This window comes from Onychostruthus taczanowskii, unplaced genomic scaffold, assembly GCF_017590055.1.
Source record: "Onychostruthus taczanowskii isolate IOZ18803 unplaced genomic scaffold, ASM1759005v1 scaffold50, whole genome shotgun sequence".
NCBI classification, from domain to species: domain Eukaryota; kingdom Metazoa; phylum Chordata; class Aves; order Passeriformes; family Passeridae; genus Onychostruthus; species Onychostruthus taczanowskii.
The window spans coordinates 3,331,282-3,349,508 of NW_024502569.1; the positions used below are offsets into that span (position 1 = coordinate 3,331,282).

Below are 18,227 nucleotides of genomic sequence, written 5' to 3' on the forward strand. Positions count from 1 at the left end.
AGAACAAATATGGACAAGAAATACTAGATGTCAAAAGTGGTTTTGATTTGCACGTACCTTTAGAGAAATCTCAGAAATTAGATATGTGAAAGAACTTACATTTTTTTTCATCATCAAGAAGGAAATCAAAGGACTGTTTTCATAATTTACCTACTTTGTTATGGGTGAATAAAACTATGGAAGACTTAAATACTCCTACTACATTTCCTTATTTCTCATGAAATTTTGATTTCCTCCAGTACCCTGTAAATTACAATAAGCAATCTTAATCTCACATAAATACTTAAATCTGCAAAGTTATTCTACTGGAGAGTATGCACCCTTCAACTAGAAGGAGATTTATCTTTATTCAAAGGAAAATTCTTATAAACTCCTTACACAGCTTTTATTTGAATTTATTTTCACTTATTGAAACCTAACATCTCTCATCCATTTTTTCATGGCAACGTCAGAATGTATTTCAGTATTTTTTTATTCTGTTACCCAGTATGATCTAAGTGGTGAAGTTTCCCCACACAAAGATATAGCTTTCTTATTTAAGAGCCTAATTTTTTAGAAAGAGCACCTCCTAACTGACCTTGAGCTAACAGGAATTTTTCTGGATGGATCCTGTTGACAGCTTTAATGTTGGCATTTAAATAAAAATAAATGTCTGTGAGCAGTATTTACATAGGACACTTAGGTTCAGAGAATTCTGCACTCAGTGAGAGAAGAAAAGCTTCTAGAAAAATGCAGAGAATCCAACCAAGGTCCCTACTTTGAACTATATTTTCATTTTAGTTGTGCAGGAAGAGCAAGGAAAAAAGCCAACTCTGCCTGAACTTAGCTCTTATGAACACTCCCCCATCCCTCTTGTCCATAAACAAACAATAGTATTGGAGGCTAGAAAGTATGCAGCATTGGTATCTATATTTATTTCTAGGACCTGAAATGGTTGTGTGAACCTCTTTCATCAGTGTTACTTATCCTTTCAAGTATTACTTACAGATAGTAAAGAAATGGGACTGTGAAGGATCCCTCTGAGACCCCACTGGACACTTTCCAAAAGTAGATCATTTTACTGTATTCTATTTAATCCTTTATACACTTTTCAATCCAGGTGACAAGGCTGAGAGGCATATAAACACAACAGTTTTCCAATAAGACGGTACAGCACAATATAGGATCAAGCAGACAGTACCACAAAATGTTCATTTATTTGGTCAGCAGAAGTATCAATCACTTTCCTAGCCTGCTCTGCTATGTTTTCACATGCAAGCTAAATTCTGGCTTCTTTCACATTGACACTGGCATCAAGAAAAGAGTGAAGTTCATTTTAATAAATAGTAATTGCCAAGATATGTTTAAAAAAATAATTTATAGCATTTGCCCATCTGCCATTTGGCAATTACCTAATGCCTCTTGGTAGCCACAAGAGACTGCTGGAGGTTTAAGTATATAGAGAAACTCATTAAAGAATCTGCAGTGTAAATATCCAGATTTGCTGATGGCTATATACTAAAAATACTTTACTTTTATTTAAACAAAATATACTAAAATACTTTAATTTTATTTAAACAACATTATTAGAATTAAGTTAACATCTTATGATAAGAGGACTAAAAGATGCATGAAGGGATTGAACTTTTCAAATGTGTAAAAAAAAAAAATCTGTCACTCAATTACATGACTGCATGGAACACATTTCAGTAAGAGTTTTAAACCTGGGAAATAACTATAAATTCGAAGTCTTAAAAGTGAGATTACATGTGACAGATACAATAAAAATTAACACTATTTTGTAAGGCACAGTATTATAGAATTAGCTTATCTTCTACTTTGTGTTTTTAATCCAGATTTTTATGTCCTCATTAATAATAAAAAAATACTTCTACATCACACAGTCTAGAAACAAATAAAAAGAGCACATTGGTGTGCAGTAAACCAAGATCATATGCATTGTAAACTATATTGCATTTCTAGACTATGGGTAGTTTAAATCCTCTTCAGGTACTGCTCTGGCAAGAACCAGTTAGGACTTACCACAGTATGTTATAACTCCGCAACCCTTTTCCCCAAAAAGGGCAGAGTAAGTTATTAATTTCAGTGCTGCTGTGGATGAGCAGATTTCACAGCCTGCAGTGTGATTTCCATACTACTGGAATATAAACCCAAAGTTCCTCTGCTTTTTAATGATGGCCTTAAAATTAAGAGCTGAAGTAGGAGGTATCTACATTTATACCTGATAAATCTGATAACTATATATAGGGTTACATTTGACAAAACAAACCTCTGCACTAGAAATCATTACTCTCAACTTACCTGGTGCTAACCCAGCAGTAGCAGGACTTCCCATGGAGGGGTGAGAGAACAAGGCTTGAGAGAAGGCAGACATGCTTGACTGGGATACATTACTCATCCTGGAGGTTGATCCTCCTTTAGGAATAAACTCACTTGCAGAAGGATTTGGTGTCTGTTTAAAAAACAATAATAAATTAAATATTTATTTCAAATGAGAAGGGATTTATTTGGTAGAAAATACTTACTAGACAGGCCTACTAGTACAGGGGGTATTTTTAAGGTACATACAGCTTGCTGAAGAGAACAAAGAATACTGGAAGCTGTCTGCATGAACAAATTTAGACGTGTTTTTAGCTTATGTCTGAAGTGTTAGAAGCAAACTTTCCATATGAGCAGCTGGTCTACAAATTCATACAACATTTTGCAAAAGGCTTTCCATAAACATTACATTACAAGTTGGATAACGGACTTGACACTGAGAAAGCTTTGCCACAGCTGCACAGACTGTTCCCCCATGACTTCAGCAATTTCGTCTCAAACTAACTAGCAATTTCAAAATAAAGGATTAAAAATTATTCCTACTAGAAAAGTCACCCTGCCTCTATTTCAAATAGATCAGTATGTTCCGTTTTTTTGTGAAGGTAACTTCTGATTTAATTACCTGTTTTATTTATCTAGCACCCGTAATAATGAAGCCCAATTTGGTGCTATGGAAAAAATCAGAAGCAGAATGATGGCCAAACATCCAGTATTTGTTAGTACATAAAACAAACACATAACCCATTGTTAATTTCTACTAAAATCAGTGCAGACAGTTTTGTAGTTTGGGATTGTGGTATTTGTTTTGAGGTGAGGCTTTTTGTTTGATTTGGGGCAGGGAGGATTAGAAAAAGAAAATCCCAGTTAAAGCTCAAAAGGCAAAAAGCTTATCATTGGACAGCCAATTACACATGACAGGAGTGGAACAAAAACCACATTAAGCCAAGAAATAAAATCAATTATTACATGAACACTGAAAATCTTGAAGATTATTGAATTACAGGATTTAGTTTATTAAGTAATCTGCACAGTACCTCTCAAAAGTGTCTAAACAAGTAAGGTAAAATAAGAAGACAGCAACAGCTCCCAATAGACAAGGGATACTGTTAAGATAATCCATAATTGTTTTTTACAGAAAACAACTTTGGTTTCAGGCCATTTTAAAATAACCAAATATATAAACTGTCAGCTAAATGATCAATATTGATTTTACCAATATAAAGTGGCATCAGAGAAATAAGTTAGTGCCAAATTAAAAGTGAAGTGTGAACATCAATTTAGACAGTGAAGAAAGTATTTGAGAACAGTTTCTGTTAACTGGGTTTTAGTAGCTTTATTTGATTATTTCTGCCAAATATCATAGTATTAATGTATTTCAATGCAACGATAAAGAAGGTTCTCAAAGTTGCAAAATTAAAGACAATGCCCAGGTTTAAAAACAAATAGCAAAAATATTCTACCTTTAATCACGCAGTAAATTTTTACCACCATCCACTTTATGATATCAACTATCACCTTATTTGTCAACTTACAAGTGCATGTTTCTGAATATGGAAGGAACAGCTACAAATAAATACGCAGATTGTGAAGTAAAACATTTAAATGGGTAAAGAGTTCACATGAATTTTAAAACTCTTTAACCACAGCTCAGGAAAACATGTTGAGATATACAGTAATACAGCAAATCAAATGATAAGTTGAATAATACAGACTGAAAACACATAACTGACAGATTTATACTCAAAAGGTAACACTCTGGACTTATCTGAATTTAGGTACAGGAATAACTAATAATAGTGTTCCTCTAGATAAAAACTGGCATGCAACCATTCAGCGAAATCTGCACTGAAACTGAAGAAAATTACAAAGGTGGTAAAGTACAACTTTGCCAAACAGTGATAGAGCTAAATAGTCACCAAACAAAACAAGTGGGAGAGCAAAGGACAGAATTCGCATCATCTTGCTAAAAGAACATAATTCCAAGGAACTACAAGATCCACATTTTTCCACTGCTAAAAGCAGCAATGACACATCCACAGCTCTATCACATCTAAATACTGCGTCAACCAGGAGACAAGGGTGGGGCATGGCATTAGAAGCAAGCAAGCAGAGAAGAAGACACCTTCTGGAAGACAACTCAGACTTCCTAGAGCAACTGAGAGAGTTCCCAAAATCCCATCCATGGCATTCTGGCTAAACTCCTATCATTTTCACCTACTGATTCAAACAACTCCTACAGCACAGAGATGCTTCTTATTTCTAAACACATTCTACAAATTTTCATAGACCAGTTTTCATGTCTAAAAGTTACTTACTAAAATGTTACTTACTTGCAAAAAGATACTTACTTACTAAAAGTTACCTATAAACATCAAAAATTTTAAATACAGCTTCACTTTAAGAAAGAGCTGCACTTTAACTGGTAGTTGTTTTAATTTATCCAAGTGAAAGAGTCAAACCCAGGAATCTGTTAGGGCTGATCTGGTTTATTTTGTAGAACTGCAAACAGCAATGGGTCAAATCTGAAAGAAATTCAGTTTCATTCCATTTTTAGATATCACAATTCAGGATGAGCATCAAAGCCTGGTAAGATTAAGCTGTTTTTACATAACTTTGATGAAAATGTTGTATATGAGTAAACAGCTTTGATTTATGAAGACAGACTCTATACTATGAAAGCCTTTTTTACTTCGCTGTGATGCTACTAACATGAAGCAGCAATTCAAGACTTTCCCTAGTGGTAAAAAAAGTGATTTAACTTTTGGTTACAATTTTAAAAGATCCTTCCATCTTCAAGTTGTTTTCTAAATACAGAAAAATACTCAAGTTCCACAGTCACTAGCCAGAATAAACCAACCAAAGTAATACAGCAAATTCTAGTGACTGGTGGTCGAAACTAGCAAATACTGTCAGACGATCTGAAGCTTAAGCCCCAATCCACATTTAAATTCATTACATCTATGTGAAGCTGCAATTCTTAAAAACTTTTATGCTTTTGAAAACATTTTATCTGAAGTATTATTTTTTCTGAAGAATTTTCTTTCATGAAAATAATTAAAATAATGAGGCCAGATTATGTGACTAATTGAGAGAATGTAATATTACTATTAGTTCTTTAATATTTAATGTCTTAATTAGTTCTGACTCTTTGTAGATAACCATTTTGCAGCAATGGCCATGCAAATATGCCAAAATTAGAAAACCACATTCTTAGAGGCCAATGATTCAGAGTATTATATTCTTGGCCTGAAAAAATATCCTACTTTCACTCTGTCAACTCATAATACAAAGTATAAATTCCAGTTTTAGCTTTACATTTGGATCAATAGTAAGCTTGAAAATCTTTTTAAATGGTAATCATGCCTTAGAACCTGACAGAGTATTCTTACAGTTTTTCCATTAGAGTCCTACCAAACTTCACAAGATGACATAAAATTAAACTTTTGTAAGAATTAAAATAATCTAGATCTTCTTAATGAAAACATTTTCTTCATTCTGTATTGTGTTTAAATTTTGCACAAGTACAGCTTTTAAACAAATTTCATTTAATTAGTAATTAATTATTCATCTCAGAATAAAGTAACTTATTCACGCTAGATGAGGCTTAAAATTTTAAGAATAAATCAGGAATTGGTAAAATACGTTGAGAAAATGGGTATTGAAAACTCTTATTAATTTTCAAGAGTAACCAGAAAAATGGACATGCAAGAATCATGTAATGATTAAGCAACAGTGGGATGTTAAAAAGTAGCAAATGTACTTCTAAACCCAAAACAATTTTAAAAAGCCTACTAGCACTGTCTGCACTGTGTTAAATAAGTCTAATTTCAGTTGCAAATGTTCATGTCCCATAAAAAGGCACACACAAAATTTCAAGATGCTAATCAACATGTTTTCAATAAACAACATAAAAGAGAAGGAAGTACAGCTGCGTCAGCTACATTATGTATTTCTAGCAACCCACCTAAGGTGACTTCTGATACCTTTGCTAAAATTGCCATCATTCCCTTTTCCTCTCAACCTTGCCAACTGAAATATCATCCCTCTTCTTCCAGTATATTAACAAAGATGCTGTCAAACTAAAGCAGTAAAGCAACTTCCCTAATAATTACCTGAATTTGTACATCATACATTCTCAGAATGATTCCATGAAGAAATTCCATCTAAATACCCTGTTCTCAGATTCTTTATGTCCATGCCTCTTTTCAGTCAGCTTTGCAAAGACACTTCCAAAGACAGACTGCAAAACTGAGTCCATCCAGCTCCACTTACAAAAACAATTTCTACACTTCTGTATGTCAGAGTGAAAAAAAACTTTATAAAGCACATATAAATACAGTCCAAATGAAGGCTGATTTTAGCCATGATGCAATTACTAAAAATGGAACCAAAAGGAGGCCAGGACTATTAAACTACTCATTTGTGTCACCAGTCAGCTCAGAATTTGTCTGGTGGCTTTTATGCTTTTACAGGCATTAAAAACAAATAAAATGAAAATATAGAATGGAGAGGAAGAAACAAAATATTCTATAAGTACAATAAGAAAAAGCCACTCCAGAACAATTCAAGAGTCCTTAAAAGAATGTGCAGATTAAAGCAAAGAGCAAGCCAAGGATCTAGGCTGAAGATCATCACTGAAAAGACTACACAGCAGCATGTGGCATTACTGTAAGGAGTTGCATATAACAGATTTCTGTAATCCAGAAATAAAACCAAAATTCCTGTTTCATCAGCTATAAACTTTGATACACATGATTTGTCTTTATGCTCCTCACTGCTAAACTTGTAAGGGCCCGCTGCTGCACTAATTAATAAATGAATCCTCAAAGTGCCTTTAAGTACAGAAATGAGCTGGAATACAGGGATGTACAAGTTATGAAGCCTTTGGCAAGTCATGCAGGGATCCCACAGGAATACTGGAAACCACTGCTCTCTCTCATTTCTCATTCAGCATCTCTCAACACAGCTGTACAGCAGCAGCAGAGACACCACATCAGCTTCAGAGGCCAAGCTTCATTAGTTTGGTTCTGGTTCCGCATTCAGCCAAAGCCCAAAGCCAGCTACCTAACTCAAAAAGTAGGCCAATCTCATTTGATTTCAGAAGGATGTGCTAATGTACTTACCATGCTAGAAACTGGATACAAGCTTCTTTGTTCTCTTTTTATGCTCTCCTTCACTTCCAAATTTATGCTGATCTGTTCTGACATCCCAAATTACATAACCGTGTAACGGTTACAGAAAACCACCACTAACCCACAACCATGCTATAAAGCAGGGCACTCCTTTACCAGTCTATTTTTGGCACAGTTTTCATAGTATCTCTTAGGAATAAAGAAACATGCAGAAGTCTCTTGAGCTTAATGTTATTTTGTTGTTGTTTGGATTTGGGGTTTCTTTGTTGTCTTTTTAATGGGCAGAGGTTCCATATGAGGATATCCACTTTACAGAACACTGTTGCAATTCCTCCAAGGATTCCTTGAGATCCATGACATCAGGAAAGGATGCATTTTGTGATGTCAGAGCAACTCAGAAGACATGGGAGGTTGCCAAGGACTTCAAAGCAAATCTTTCTATCCCACCACTGAATTTGTGTAACATGCTACATTATTATAATTACTGTGACAAGTCATCACATCACTCTAACAATAGGCTCTAATAAATTTCAGTTTGCCAACATTATTATTTATGTTACTCTACTGCTCTTGCAGAAGAATTAAGAGTCAATTTCATTAAAACTGGGTGAAATTACATGGCTAAAGATTTACTGGTTTATAAACCAGTATACAGGCTCAGACAAAACTGTAAGGGAAGTCTTGCTACAACTGGCAAGTAGATCTCACTAAAAAATAAACTTTAAAATTAGATTTGGAATATTTTCATGTTTCTTTAACAAAAAACCTTCAAAGTACTGTAAAAATATCTAGAATTCTAGAGGTCTATCATCCTAATGCAACATACTTGAAAAAATTCATTTCTATGATTATTTTTTGCTGAAGAAACAAAGAATCGGTTACTGATGGTGAGTAAGAACTAATCTGCATAACTAAAATGTATCAATAGTACTATTTTAAGGAGGATTACCATTTGCTATTATAATATATATCATGTGGTAGTATAGTAGCTCAGGACATTTCCTAATATAAGGTAGGATACATCACTATAAAACAAACTTTGATTTGGGTTTTTTTTCTTTTTTAATACACAACCCATAGCTCAACTCACTCTGCAGACTTCACTTTTAATCATGTAAGTAAGTGTAACACCATATTTAAACAAAACAGATCGGGACTATGAATTCATAGCCATGCAGGAGTAACAGTTAAATTATTTTACAAAGCAAGTTTTAACACCTTTCCTTCTTCAGTCTTGCCAGACTCCACAGTTGCTCTCAATCCCTCCTGTTTCTCCTCCAGTTCTATTTATTATGGCTGGCACATCCTTCTGTTCATATTTTCATCACATGTGCTTATACATGCTTTGTTAAAGCCCACATCTCCATGGGAAGCAATAAAACTGTATCATGTAATGCAAAAATCTTAAGCCACATATACTTTAAATCAATTATGTAGCCAGGATTCTGGTGCAATAAAGGAGCCTGGAACTGTACCCTTCAGAAGCTATGTGCTCTGCAGCCAGTCCCAAACACTGCCAACCTCAGAAAACATGGAGCTTTGAGCTTCCTTCCCTGTGCCACACTTTGAACACTACTTCAGAGTGCACAGGTACTGAGAAGACACCTGCTCCTGGCAAGAAGCTTCAAGGTTCAGGCCACTGCCTCTCCAGCCTCCAAAAGCATTAAGTCCTTTTGCGTCTAATCTAAATGGAGTAGATTAACAACAAAGCTTGTTGCATCACTGTACAGCAAGAAAACAGAGGACAGGAGTGCAAACAGAACTTTTTTTACCCATTAATGTCCACCTGAAAACTAAAGACCAATTTTCTGCTTCTCTCTTCTCAAAACAACTGTCTTTAATTACAACCTACATTCAGTGTTAGATATACACAGTAAGTTCAATTTGTCAATCTTCTTTCCCTTCAAAACAGTACTGCTTCACAGGCTCTCACCACTGTCCTTCAAACTTACTTGGTCCTTCTGCCAATGTTTCCTTTAAGCTTCACCTTTTCTCCATCAGTGACTATGCTGCTTCCCCAGCAGCAAAAGAGCTAAGACAGACTGAAGGTCCACATGTCCCTAAACAACATAGCATCATGCTGCCTACATCATGCTGCCCATGACTGTTCATTTCAGTAACACAGAGAAGTCCAAACATCAAATAATGCAAAACTAGTATCAGTGTGGAAAGGAGCTTGTACAAGCATCATGCTGGCCCTCGCATGGCAGAAATTCAGTGAACTGAAAGAAAATCCTGAAGTGCCACAAGTTCTAACTAGAAGTCTATTATCAATTTACCCACTTCATTCACTTAGAAAACACCATAAATAACACAACCATCATAGGAAGACTAAAATAACAATCTCTGAGGAATCAAAAGCGCTACACAAGTAAAAACAGTATTAGCAGCAGTGGTACAGTTCCCACCACTGTAATAATTCCCATCTAAACTCCACTTTAAGGGCCAATTCTAGGCTAGAATTATTCTTCATTTTCATCCCAAGGATTACCTACTACTTTGGTAAAGAGATATTCAAATGAAGCTGTACCACCCCCCTCTTACAGAGCTGAAGAAGATTCAGGCATAAAGTTAAATAATGGTAAGAGTAGCATACATTTCTCAAAACAAGTTGAGAAGTATAAACTACTCCAACATAAAAATTAAGAATTCATACTTCCTGATCATGATGGCAATGTCTTCAAATGCTGTACTGAGGGCATCTATTTGCATTGTGTCAATCATTTTAACAACAATCACTAATTTTACCAGTAGAAATCCTCCTCAGGTGAGAATTAAAAGATTGTGGTTGTTTGCTTTTAGAATACATTAAATGATCACCTCTTCTCCTCAGATTATACCAAAATCAAGTAACGTATATAGCTCAACAATGGGTGAAGCTAATTAAATATCTCCAAATCACTCTCTTAAAGGACCACTATGTCTATCACGTGAAATAAATCTTTGATCTTAACTCATACTTGGAGTAACTCTTTCTAACATTTTCCAGAATTGAAAATAAACATCCAAAATACTGAAAAAATTACTAGTAAAAAATAATTTTACCTGTAAATTGTTTTCTGTGACTCTGTTCCACCAAACCATATTGATGGGTACTCCTGTTTTACACCTGTCAGCCAGACAGCCAATAGGGTTCTTTGATTTTCTTGCTTTTGATCCCACCGGAACTATCCTCTCATCCAGCATTCCCAGTCGATACTTCCTGGGCTATGAAAAAGAAGGAGAGAAACCAGGCCACTCCTAACAACCCTCATCTAAAGCTACACTAAAGTAAGTATTACACTGCGATATGATTCTGGATTGGTGGAATAGGAAACAATTTGCAAGTAAAATTTAACTGAGACTGTTTCCTTTCAATCCTGACTATTTGGTTACAATAAACAATGCTTTAAAAAATTAAAAGAAAATAAACTTCAGGGACTACTAATTATTTGTAAGCAAAGCCATCCATTACAAGTCAGCCACTGAAATACGCACATAAATTTGGAAATTCTGTCCAAATGAGAAACTGTTTAAAAAAAAAATCCATGTTTTCAAAATAAATACCTTCAATCACATCATAATAATGAACACCTCCTTTGAAATTTCTACCAAACAAATCTTAAATTCAAATTTGACATGACTCATCTCCTGAAAATTTGCTTTTAATAATCAAGTAGAACTGAGTAGCCAATTGCAGCAGAACTCTGAGAAAAACATTTCTGCTTGGGTTAGTACTTAAAAAAAATAACTTCCACTACTGTCTTAAGTGAAAACAGACAAGAATTACTATGACAAATGCATTGGGAGCTGTCATAAAAATGAGAAAATAAAACACATTTGAGGAAGTTAACATGCAGGAATTACTTGCACCTCATTAACACTGACATTTCTATTACATTGGTAATGATCTCTACAAATGGAGCTATTTATAAAGAATGATATGAATATTAAATTCAAAAGGCACACTGTAAAAAAGAAAATCTGTTAAATACTTTCAAACAGGTAAAGTACAGAAGTTTTCAAGATTTCTCTGTGCTTTCAAACCTATGTGTATCTAGCTAGATAGTAAATATCACCAAAATAAATGTTTTAACATCTGTGCATATTTAGATCAGGGCCTTTTATGCTAATTATATCAACAATTGGATCAAATTGCAGGGGTTGGCTGGTATTCTTTTACTGTGGGATTTTGTTTGCGCATTTTTATGTGACAGTGTAACTATCATCTGGATATAGATCATTCTAAGTAATCAAAGCTTAACTTACCTTGGTTCAGGCATCTATTTCACCTAGCACTTTAGAAATCTTAGCAACATACACCTTCATACACACTTTAGAAACTATACCTCAGGAAACAAGGCAACAATCTAACTGGAGAAGATTTCCCACTCACACAGAAACAATTCGTAAAACACAGGACAAAACTACCATAAAATGGTAGCAAAAACAAAACCTGAATAGATTCTCTTCTCTACTTCCCTAGAACCTTTTAGGCTGAAAGCTTTGGAAAGAATTAAAACTCAGTAGAGTCAACAGTAACTTTGTCCAAAAAACCCAATCAAACCAACCCCTCCAAAAAACCCGCAAAGCCCACAGAGAAAACAACAAAACCCCCAAGGATACCAACATGGACTATGAACTACCAAAGGCAAACTCCATGGAGGAGTTAACCAAACTTAGCAACAATAAAAAAGACTGAATTTTAACACACCAATTAGAAATCTGTGATGGGTAGCACAAAATCCTCCTGCAGTTCAAACACACACCTGATCATGGTAAATCTAAATATTTGTTGTTTATTTGGAGAAACACTCAACTATTGGGCAACTTATCTCAGTAAATCAGAAAGACTACTAAAATCCTAACCTGCAAAGCCATCAGAGCTGAGAAGCTGGACATTCAAGCAAGATTGGACTTTAGGGCAGGGTTTGAATACAGTATGTATTTTTCTTAGGCCAACTATTGGAAACAATATAATGAAGAGTAACAGCTTCCCCGGAAGCTTTCCCCTCTCTCTCTCTCCCCCCATGCTCTACCCAGTGCAGGGGCACAGTCTGTCTCAGACTATTGGACTACAAGCCAATGCCCAAACATACTTCCATTCACAAAGGGTTCTTCTAATCTTCCATAATAACTGGCTGTTTACAAATATTTTGAAAAGGAGAACCAAAACAAAAGAAGAAATAAGTCTATGGGGAAGAAGGCTATTTTGATCACAACAGGATTCAGATTCCAGACAACAGGATGAAACTGTATTCTAGGCTTTATGAAAGATCATATAGAGACAATATGAATTCACATTTCAGTAGTTCTTTACTTACTTGTATTAAAAAATGAAATTAAGCATGGGATGAATCTAAAGGAACACTTTTTCCTTTCATTACTTATCATAAAACATTAGGGGATTACTAGGTCAAGATTTCATTATTTAGACAGACATTAGAAGATGGAATAGACAATATTAACATTTGAAAATAAATTTTAGTCTATGTGCACCGAAGTAATTCTAAATAACACTTGTTCTCAATGAGCAAACTTGGATCTGATTTAGAAATGCAATCTGAATTTAAAGGCAATCAGAAAACAGTATCTGTCAAAAGGAGAGATTCAAGAGAAGGGAAAGCAAATAGATCTAGAAGTTTCAGTAAGTGTATCAACCTTCCTATATCCCTGACTCTACACAGAATCAGAGGAAACAAATCAACACAAACAGTTCACCTTAAAATGAGCAAGAACTCATCAACCACTGATAATTTCTGAACATATATATATATATACGCACACATATATATAAAAGTATATAAATATATCTACCTAAAACAGAGAGGGCATGACAATCTGGACTAATTAACCAAACTTTTATGCTCGGGGACAATTTCTCTTGGATGTTTACAAAAACAATTGGGTTTTTTTTGCATTCCCTACAGTCTATGAGGTAAAAAACCTGTTCAGATGTAGTAATTACTGGCTGCAAATGTTTACATGAGGCAGGGAACAGCTAACTACCTTTAATTGCTAGCAACAGCTTAGTTTCCCCCAGGGTGAGAAGGGCAAGCGTTTTCAACCATAGCTAATAATTATAACCCTTGCCCTGCAGAACCAAGCTGCTGCCAGCAATTAATGATAGGAGCCTACTGGTTGGCACAATTATTAGGAAAGATAAACCCCAAAAGTCTGAAAGACATCACACTTGAAACAAGAGACACTGCAGAAACAAGTCCTTCCTAAGTAGCATCTTCACAAGAAAACACTAGTAATGATGATTAACTTCATTAGCCCATGCTAGAAAGTATTCCTCAAGTCTTAATTACTTGGTCCTCATTCATTCAGCAAGAACCTTGGGAATGTGTTCAGCAGCTCTATTTTCTTCCTACTATCTGTTGTAACAGTGTCTTTGCCCCAGTTCCTCCTCTTTCAAGGGCAGTGGGCAATATCACATTTGCCTTTTTTAATTCAGGATTAAACTGACCTCTAGTGTAAGATGTTCTGTGGCTATCCTAGAGGAATAAATTTAAGCAACAAAATATCTACAAATATTCAAACTACAAAGACTTTCATGCAGTATTTAAGTCTAGATAACCTGACAAATCAAACTACACAAATGCAAAGTTTTCTTCTACTGAAGATCAGCAACTTACTTTTTTTAGGATCACTCAGGTCCCAAACTACATTTCTGTTCCTTAAAATGCATTTACCGCTAGCAGGCTTTAAATTTTATATTTACAAGCCCATTTTAGTACCAAAACATACCCAATTAAGTCTAGCATACAAACACATGAGCAGGCTATTGTGTTTCGAAGTACCGTGAAGACTCTGAGCTGTGGTAATGCTGTCTATATGCTTCTACTATCAAACCAAATAGAAGTCATCTTAAGCCTTCTCCATCACAGGCTAAATGAAGCAGCATTACCTTAAATTACTATAGCTAAAAGGTGTCACAGTAGCTAGGCTAGGGCTCATTTGTTGTACAGTGAGTTGACTCTATCTGCACATACAAAAAAAAAATCACATTCTCACACAGAAAATTTTAAAAAGCTACACAAACTCACATTCTTCTTGTACCACTTACTGGATTACCAAAATTATGTGAGACACAATTTTAAATTTCAATGCTGACTACTGTAAGGCTTAATCTTTTTAAATTAATGGCTACGAGACCATAAGAAAAACAGGTTAAACACTCAGCTGGGCAGCCAGTCTACTGAAAAAGGAGCAATTTCTGTTTTATTATGCCTTTAAAACTAAAAGAAAAATAGAAGTTCTTGGTGTCATTATTGCTACTTTCACCCACTAATTGATTAGCTGGAATAATCCAGTACTTGAAACACCAAGCCATAGATATGAACTTCAATATGTTACTGAGCCCCTTTACAGGCACAATGAGCTAAGCAGTACCTTAATTGTGAATACAACTCCGTTACTGTGTACTACTGACTCCAGTTAAGTGTTACACCTGAACATGAGTTGCGGTCAACAAGAATATCCTAACAGACTTTTAAGATGGAAATATGAAAAACTGTCTTTTCAGTGAAGTTAAATTGTTTAAGTTTTGTGGCCAATAAAGCTGCAAAACCCCTTTACATGGATTGGGTTAACTGCTAACCAAAATATCCTCTACACTTCCTTTTTTATTACAATCTCCCACTGGTAGACAGGCAGACCACACTTGTGGTTTTTATTGTCTCACCTTCTGAAGGCTGGAATCAATTTTTTAATTTTTGATATCCATTTAAAAAAATTGAATAGGAGCTTGGTCAACAGCCTAAAAATAATTGTGTGGTTGGCTGTTATTTGTTGTTGGGTGGAGGTTTTTTTCCCTTATGAAAAAAAAGACAACTATGCAAACATTTATAATGCTTACAAGTTTGAAGTTTAGAATACTATACATTGATATTACATGCATGCAACAAACTAGACACCGTTCCATCCAGATTGTTCATGAAAACCCGGGTTTGGCTGGGGTCAGAATTTTACTAGTTGAAAAGTATCCTACAGAGAGAATAAGATGTATTCTTCAACCCCACGAAAACTTAAGTGTGACATTTGGCATGGAAATGTGTCTTATTCTAGAGCAATACATCTGATCACTGCAAAAAAAAAATTCTTGGTTTAAATAAATTTTAGAAATGCAATAGATCAGGCACTATATCAGGCATTTTAAACCATAGCTAAGGGAAACTTTTCAGGTGAACATACTAAAAAAGTTTATTTCATGAGTAGATATGCTGAAGGCATAAAAATCTTGAAGAGCTCAGAAGCAGCAAAACTGACATAATTAAGTCAAATGTTTTCTCACCAATTTTGCAGCCTAGCTATGTTGGGATGAGGTATGAGCTACCACAACTTTAAATCCTGGAATGGATTTAATTATATAAACCAACTTCTTCACTAAGAAATTCGTATCGCCTGTTGATTTGATGTAAACTGCAAAAAAAGCAGACTTTTTTCTACCACCATTGAAGTAGATAGTTCTAAGTATAGTGAAGACTTCTCAGAGTATCACCACCCCAAGATGTACTTTCAAAAAAACCACTACTAAATGAACACTATGGGCAAACCACAGATTTTCTTAATGTTTAAAAGGTTTCTTTTAATAGGACAGAAATTTTTGTGTTACTTACAAAAAGTGGGAAAATCATGCACAGTTACCAAATATATAGGTAAGAGGGTTAAAGACTGATGCAGCTTTTACTCTGGTCTTTAATAGGCATGATTTCTCAAAAGTGGTAGATTTTCTAGCTGCTATAAATAGTGCCTATAACTAATGTGTGCACAACTTTTAAAAAAAAAAATTATTATTTTACTGCAAATCACTCTTGAAGACTACATACACCTTGTCATAGCAAGAATCAAACAAAGCTTGTAAATATAAACAAAAGTATCCAGCATATCAGTTAGATTTGAAGTTCTTTGACTTCAAATACACAAAAGGATGAGGCGGCAAAATGTGAAAGTGTTACATATTTTTCAAGGGAAATGCTTTTACAATTTGACTTCTGTATCATGATGATCACTAATTCACACACAAAAATAAAAGAAAATATATTCTCTCATGACACACTTAGAAGTGAAAAATACATATTTATCTAAATAGTAATAACCAAGACAGCAAGAGCACACAACCAAGGAACAATTCCAATGACTAACTATTCCAAGAAAAAATGCAATGCAGATTATATGATATTACATCCTTGGAATACACTTTAGAGCACGGTACTACCTACAAACATTCATTAGTCTTCTCATAAAGCACAGTGCTTCTGCACTGCTGCAACAACTTTTTCTAGCACCAACTATAATGTTTTATTACTGCAGTACAGGTGCATAAACCCCAGAAGGAAAAATTTAGGTTTGAAATAGATATATTTAGTCCAGATACATTATAGAGTCTGTGCAGCCATAATGCTGTCTCAGAACACAGTGACATGATGCTTGATTATTACCCCTCAACTCATCAGAACATGATTTGTGCTTCTGAGATCATATGCAGGAGGCTCTGAAAGGTGAAAACTGTCTCAACACATTTTCATTAAAAGTACATTCAGCAAGACCAAACATGGCACATACAGCTTTTCAATGAACACCACTGAACTAGATAATGATCGGGTATCAGAGGTGTCAATATAGAGCTGGAAGCTGGAGAGAAATACAGCTTCCCAACAGGTAACAAAACTAGATGGGAGGCAGGACACTCAAAAATAAAATAGCAACCATTTAAATCTTAAGAATTTAATATCCACAGGACCTGAAGTTATCTTTCTTGTTTTCTTTTAACTTCAGAGGTCAAACTCTTCTCATACTCATTAAAAAGCTTGTATTTATGCAGACTAGGCTTACAGGTAGAATTTACTTCAAATAATTCTCTATGCACATTTATTTCTGCTGATCAAAGTAAATTAATTAAGTCTGCTGTCCAGTCTCACTTGCTGTAAATCTCTACAGACAGCACTCAACAGCTGCACCCTGTTTGGGGTGAACTTCAATTCAGATTATCTCTCTTATACTTTCCTTTCTAATCTAGAGTTTTTGTCCTTGCCTTTACTCACCTAAAACCAATGGAAGGCATTCTAGAAAATAATTTCTTGAAAATACATAAAAAGCAGCATTAGAATTGTGTTTATAGAGTTCTTCAGTACAGCAACTAGTTCACCTCTTGCAGCCTGTGAACTGAAGTTATTCTAACCTTAATGGACCTCCTCTAAGTGTGACTAAACAATTTTAAAAATGAAATGGAAATAAGTCAGTGTTAGAAACTTTTCTTAACAGTTCAGTTTTCATGAGGATTGAAGGTATGAAAACACAAATAAAAATGTAAAAGTAAATGCTTTTCACTATCCTGCAAGGCTGACCAGTGACAAGTACAGGAACCTTTTAGCCTGGATTGGTGGCAACAGTCTCAGAACAATTCTAAACAAAAGTTTCATAGTATATTTTCATCTTAGTACATTAAGCCATCATGTCCTTGACAGCAGATTCTGATCAGTTATGTCACACAAGTTTTTATGAACTGTTTACCAGAAGCACCAAAATGAAAGCAAGAACTTTTCCAAACTGATCATTTCAGGTTTAGAGAGGAGCACTTTTCTAGATAATGCCTAAAGTCAACTTGGGAAAAACATCTGGGAAGTTCAAGTTCAGAATGCCACCCTATTTTTAACAAGCATAACATGTATTTGAAGAAAAAAAATTAAATAAGCATGACATCATTATTCTTGGGAAAGGGTGTTAGTCAATTACTAACTCTAGCTTTTGTTCCATGCGTCACAAATCCTATTTGTGCATTGTAGATTAATA

At 34.9% G+C, this 18,227-nt stretch overlaps 1 protein-coding gene across 8 annotated transcripts in view; it reads right to left on the reverse strand.

The window, feature by feature from the left end:
• Nucleotides 1-18,227, reverse strand: part of PAN3 (poly(A) specific ribonuclease subunit PAN3) — a 102,930-nt gene that overhangs the window by 57,829 nt on the left and 26,874 nt on the right. For 7 of the 8 annotated variants that reach the window (XR_005953485.1, XM_041415969.1, XM_041415973.1 and 4 more), the window contains 2 exons: nt 10,497-10,658; nt 2,302-2,452 (listed from right to left, as the gene is read on the reverse strand). Coding sequence is in view for 7 of the 8 variants with exons in the window: in XM_041415969.1 (XP_041271903.1) it covers nt 2,302-2,452; nt 10,497-10,658 (313 nt within the window). In the remaining variant the exon portion in view is untranslated. The remainder of the gene's footprint in view (nt 1-2,301; nt 2,453-10,496; nt 10,659-18,227) is intronic. The other variant, XM_041415972.1, reaches the window with a different exon arrangement.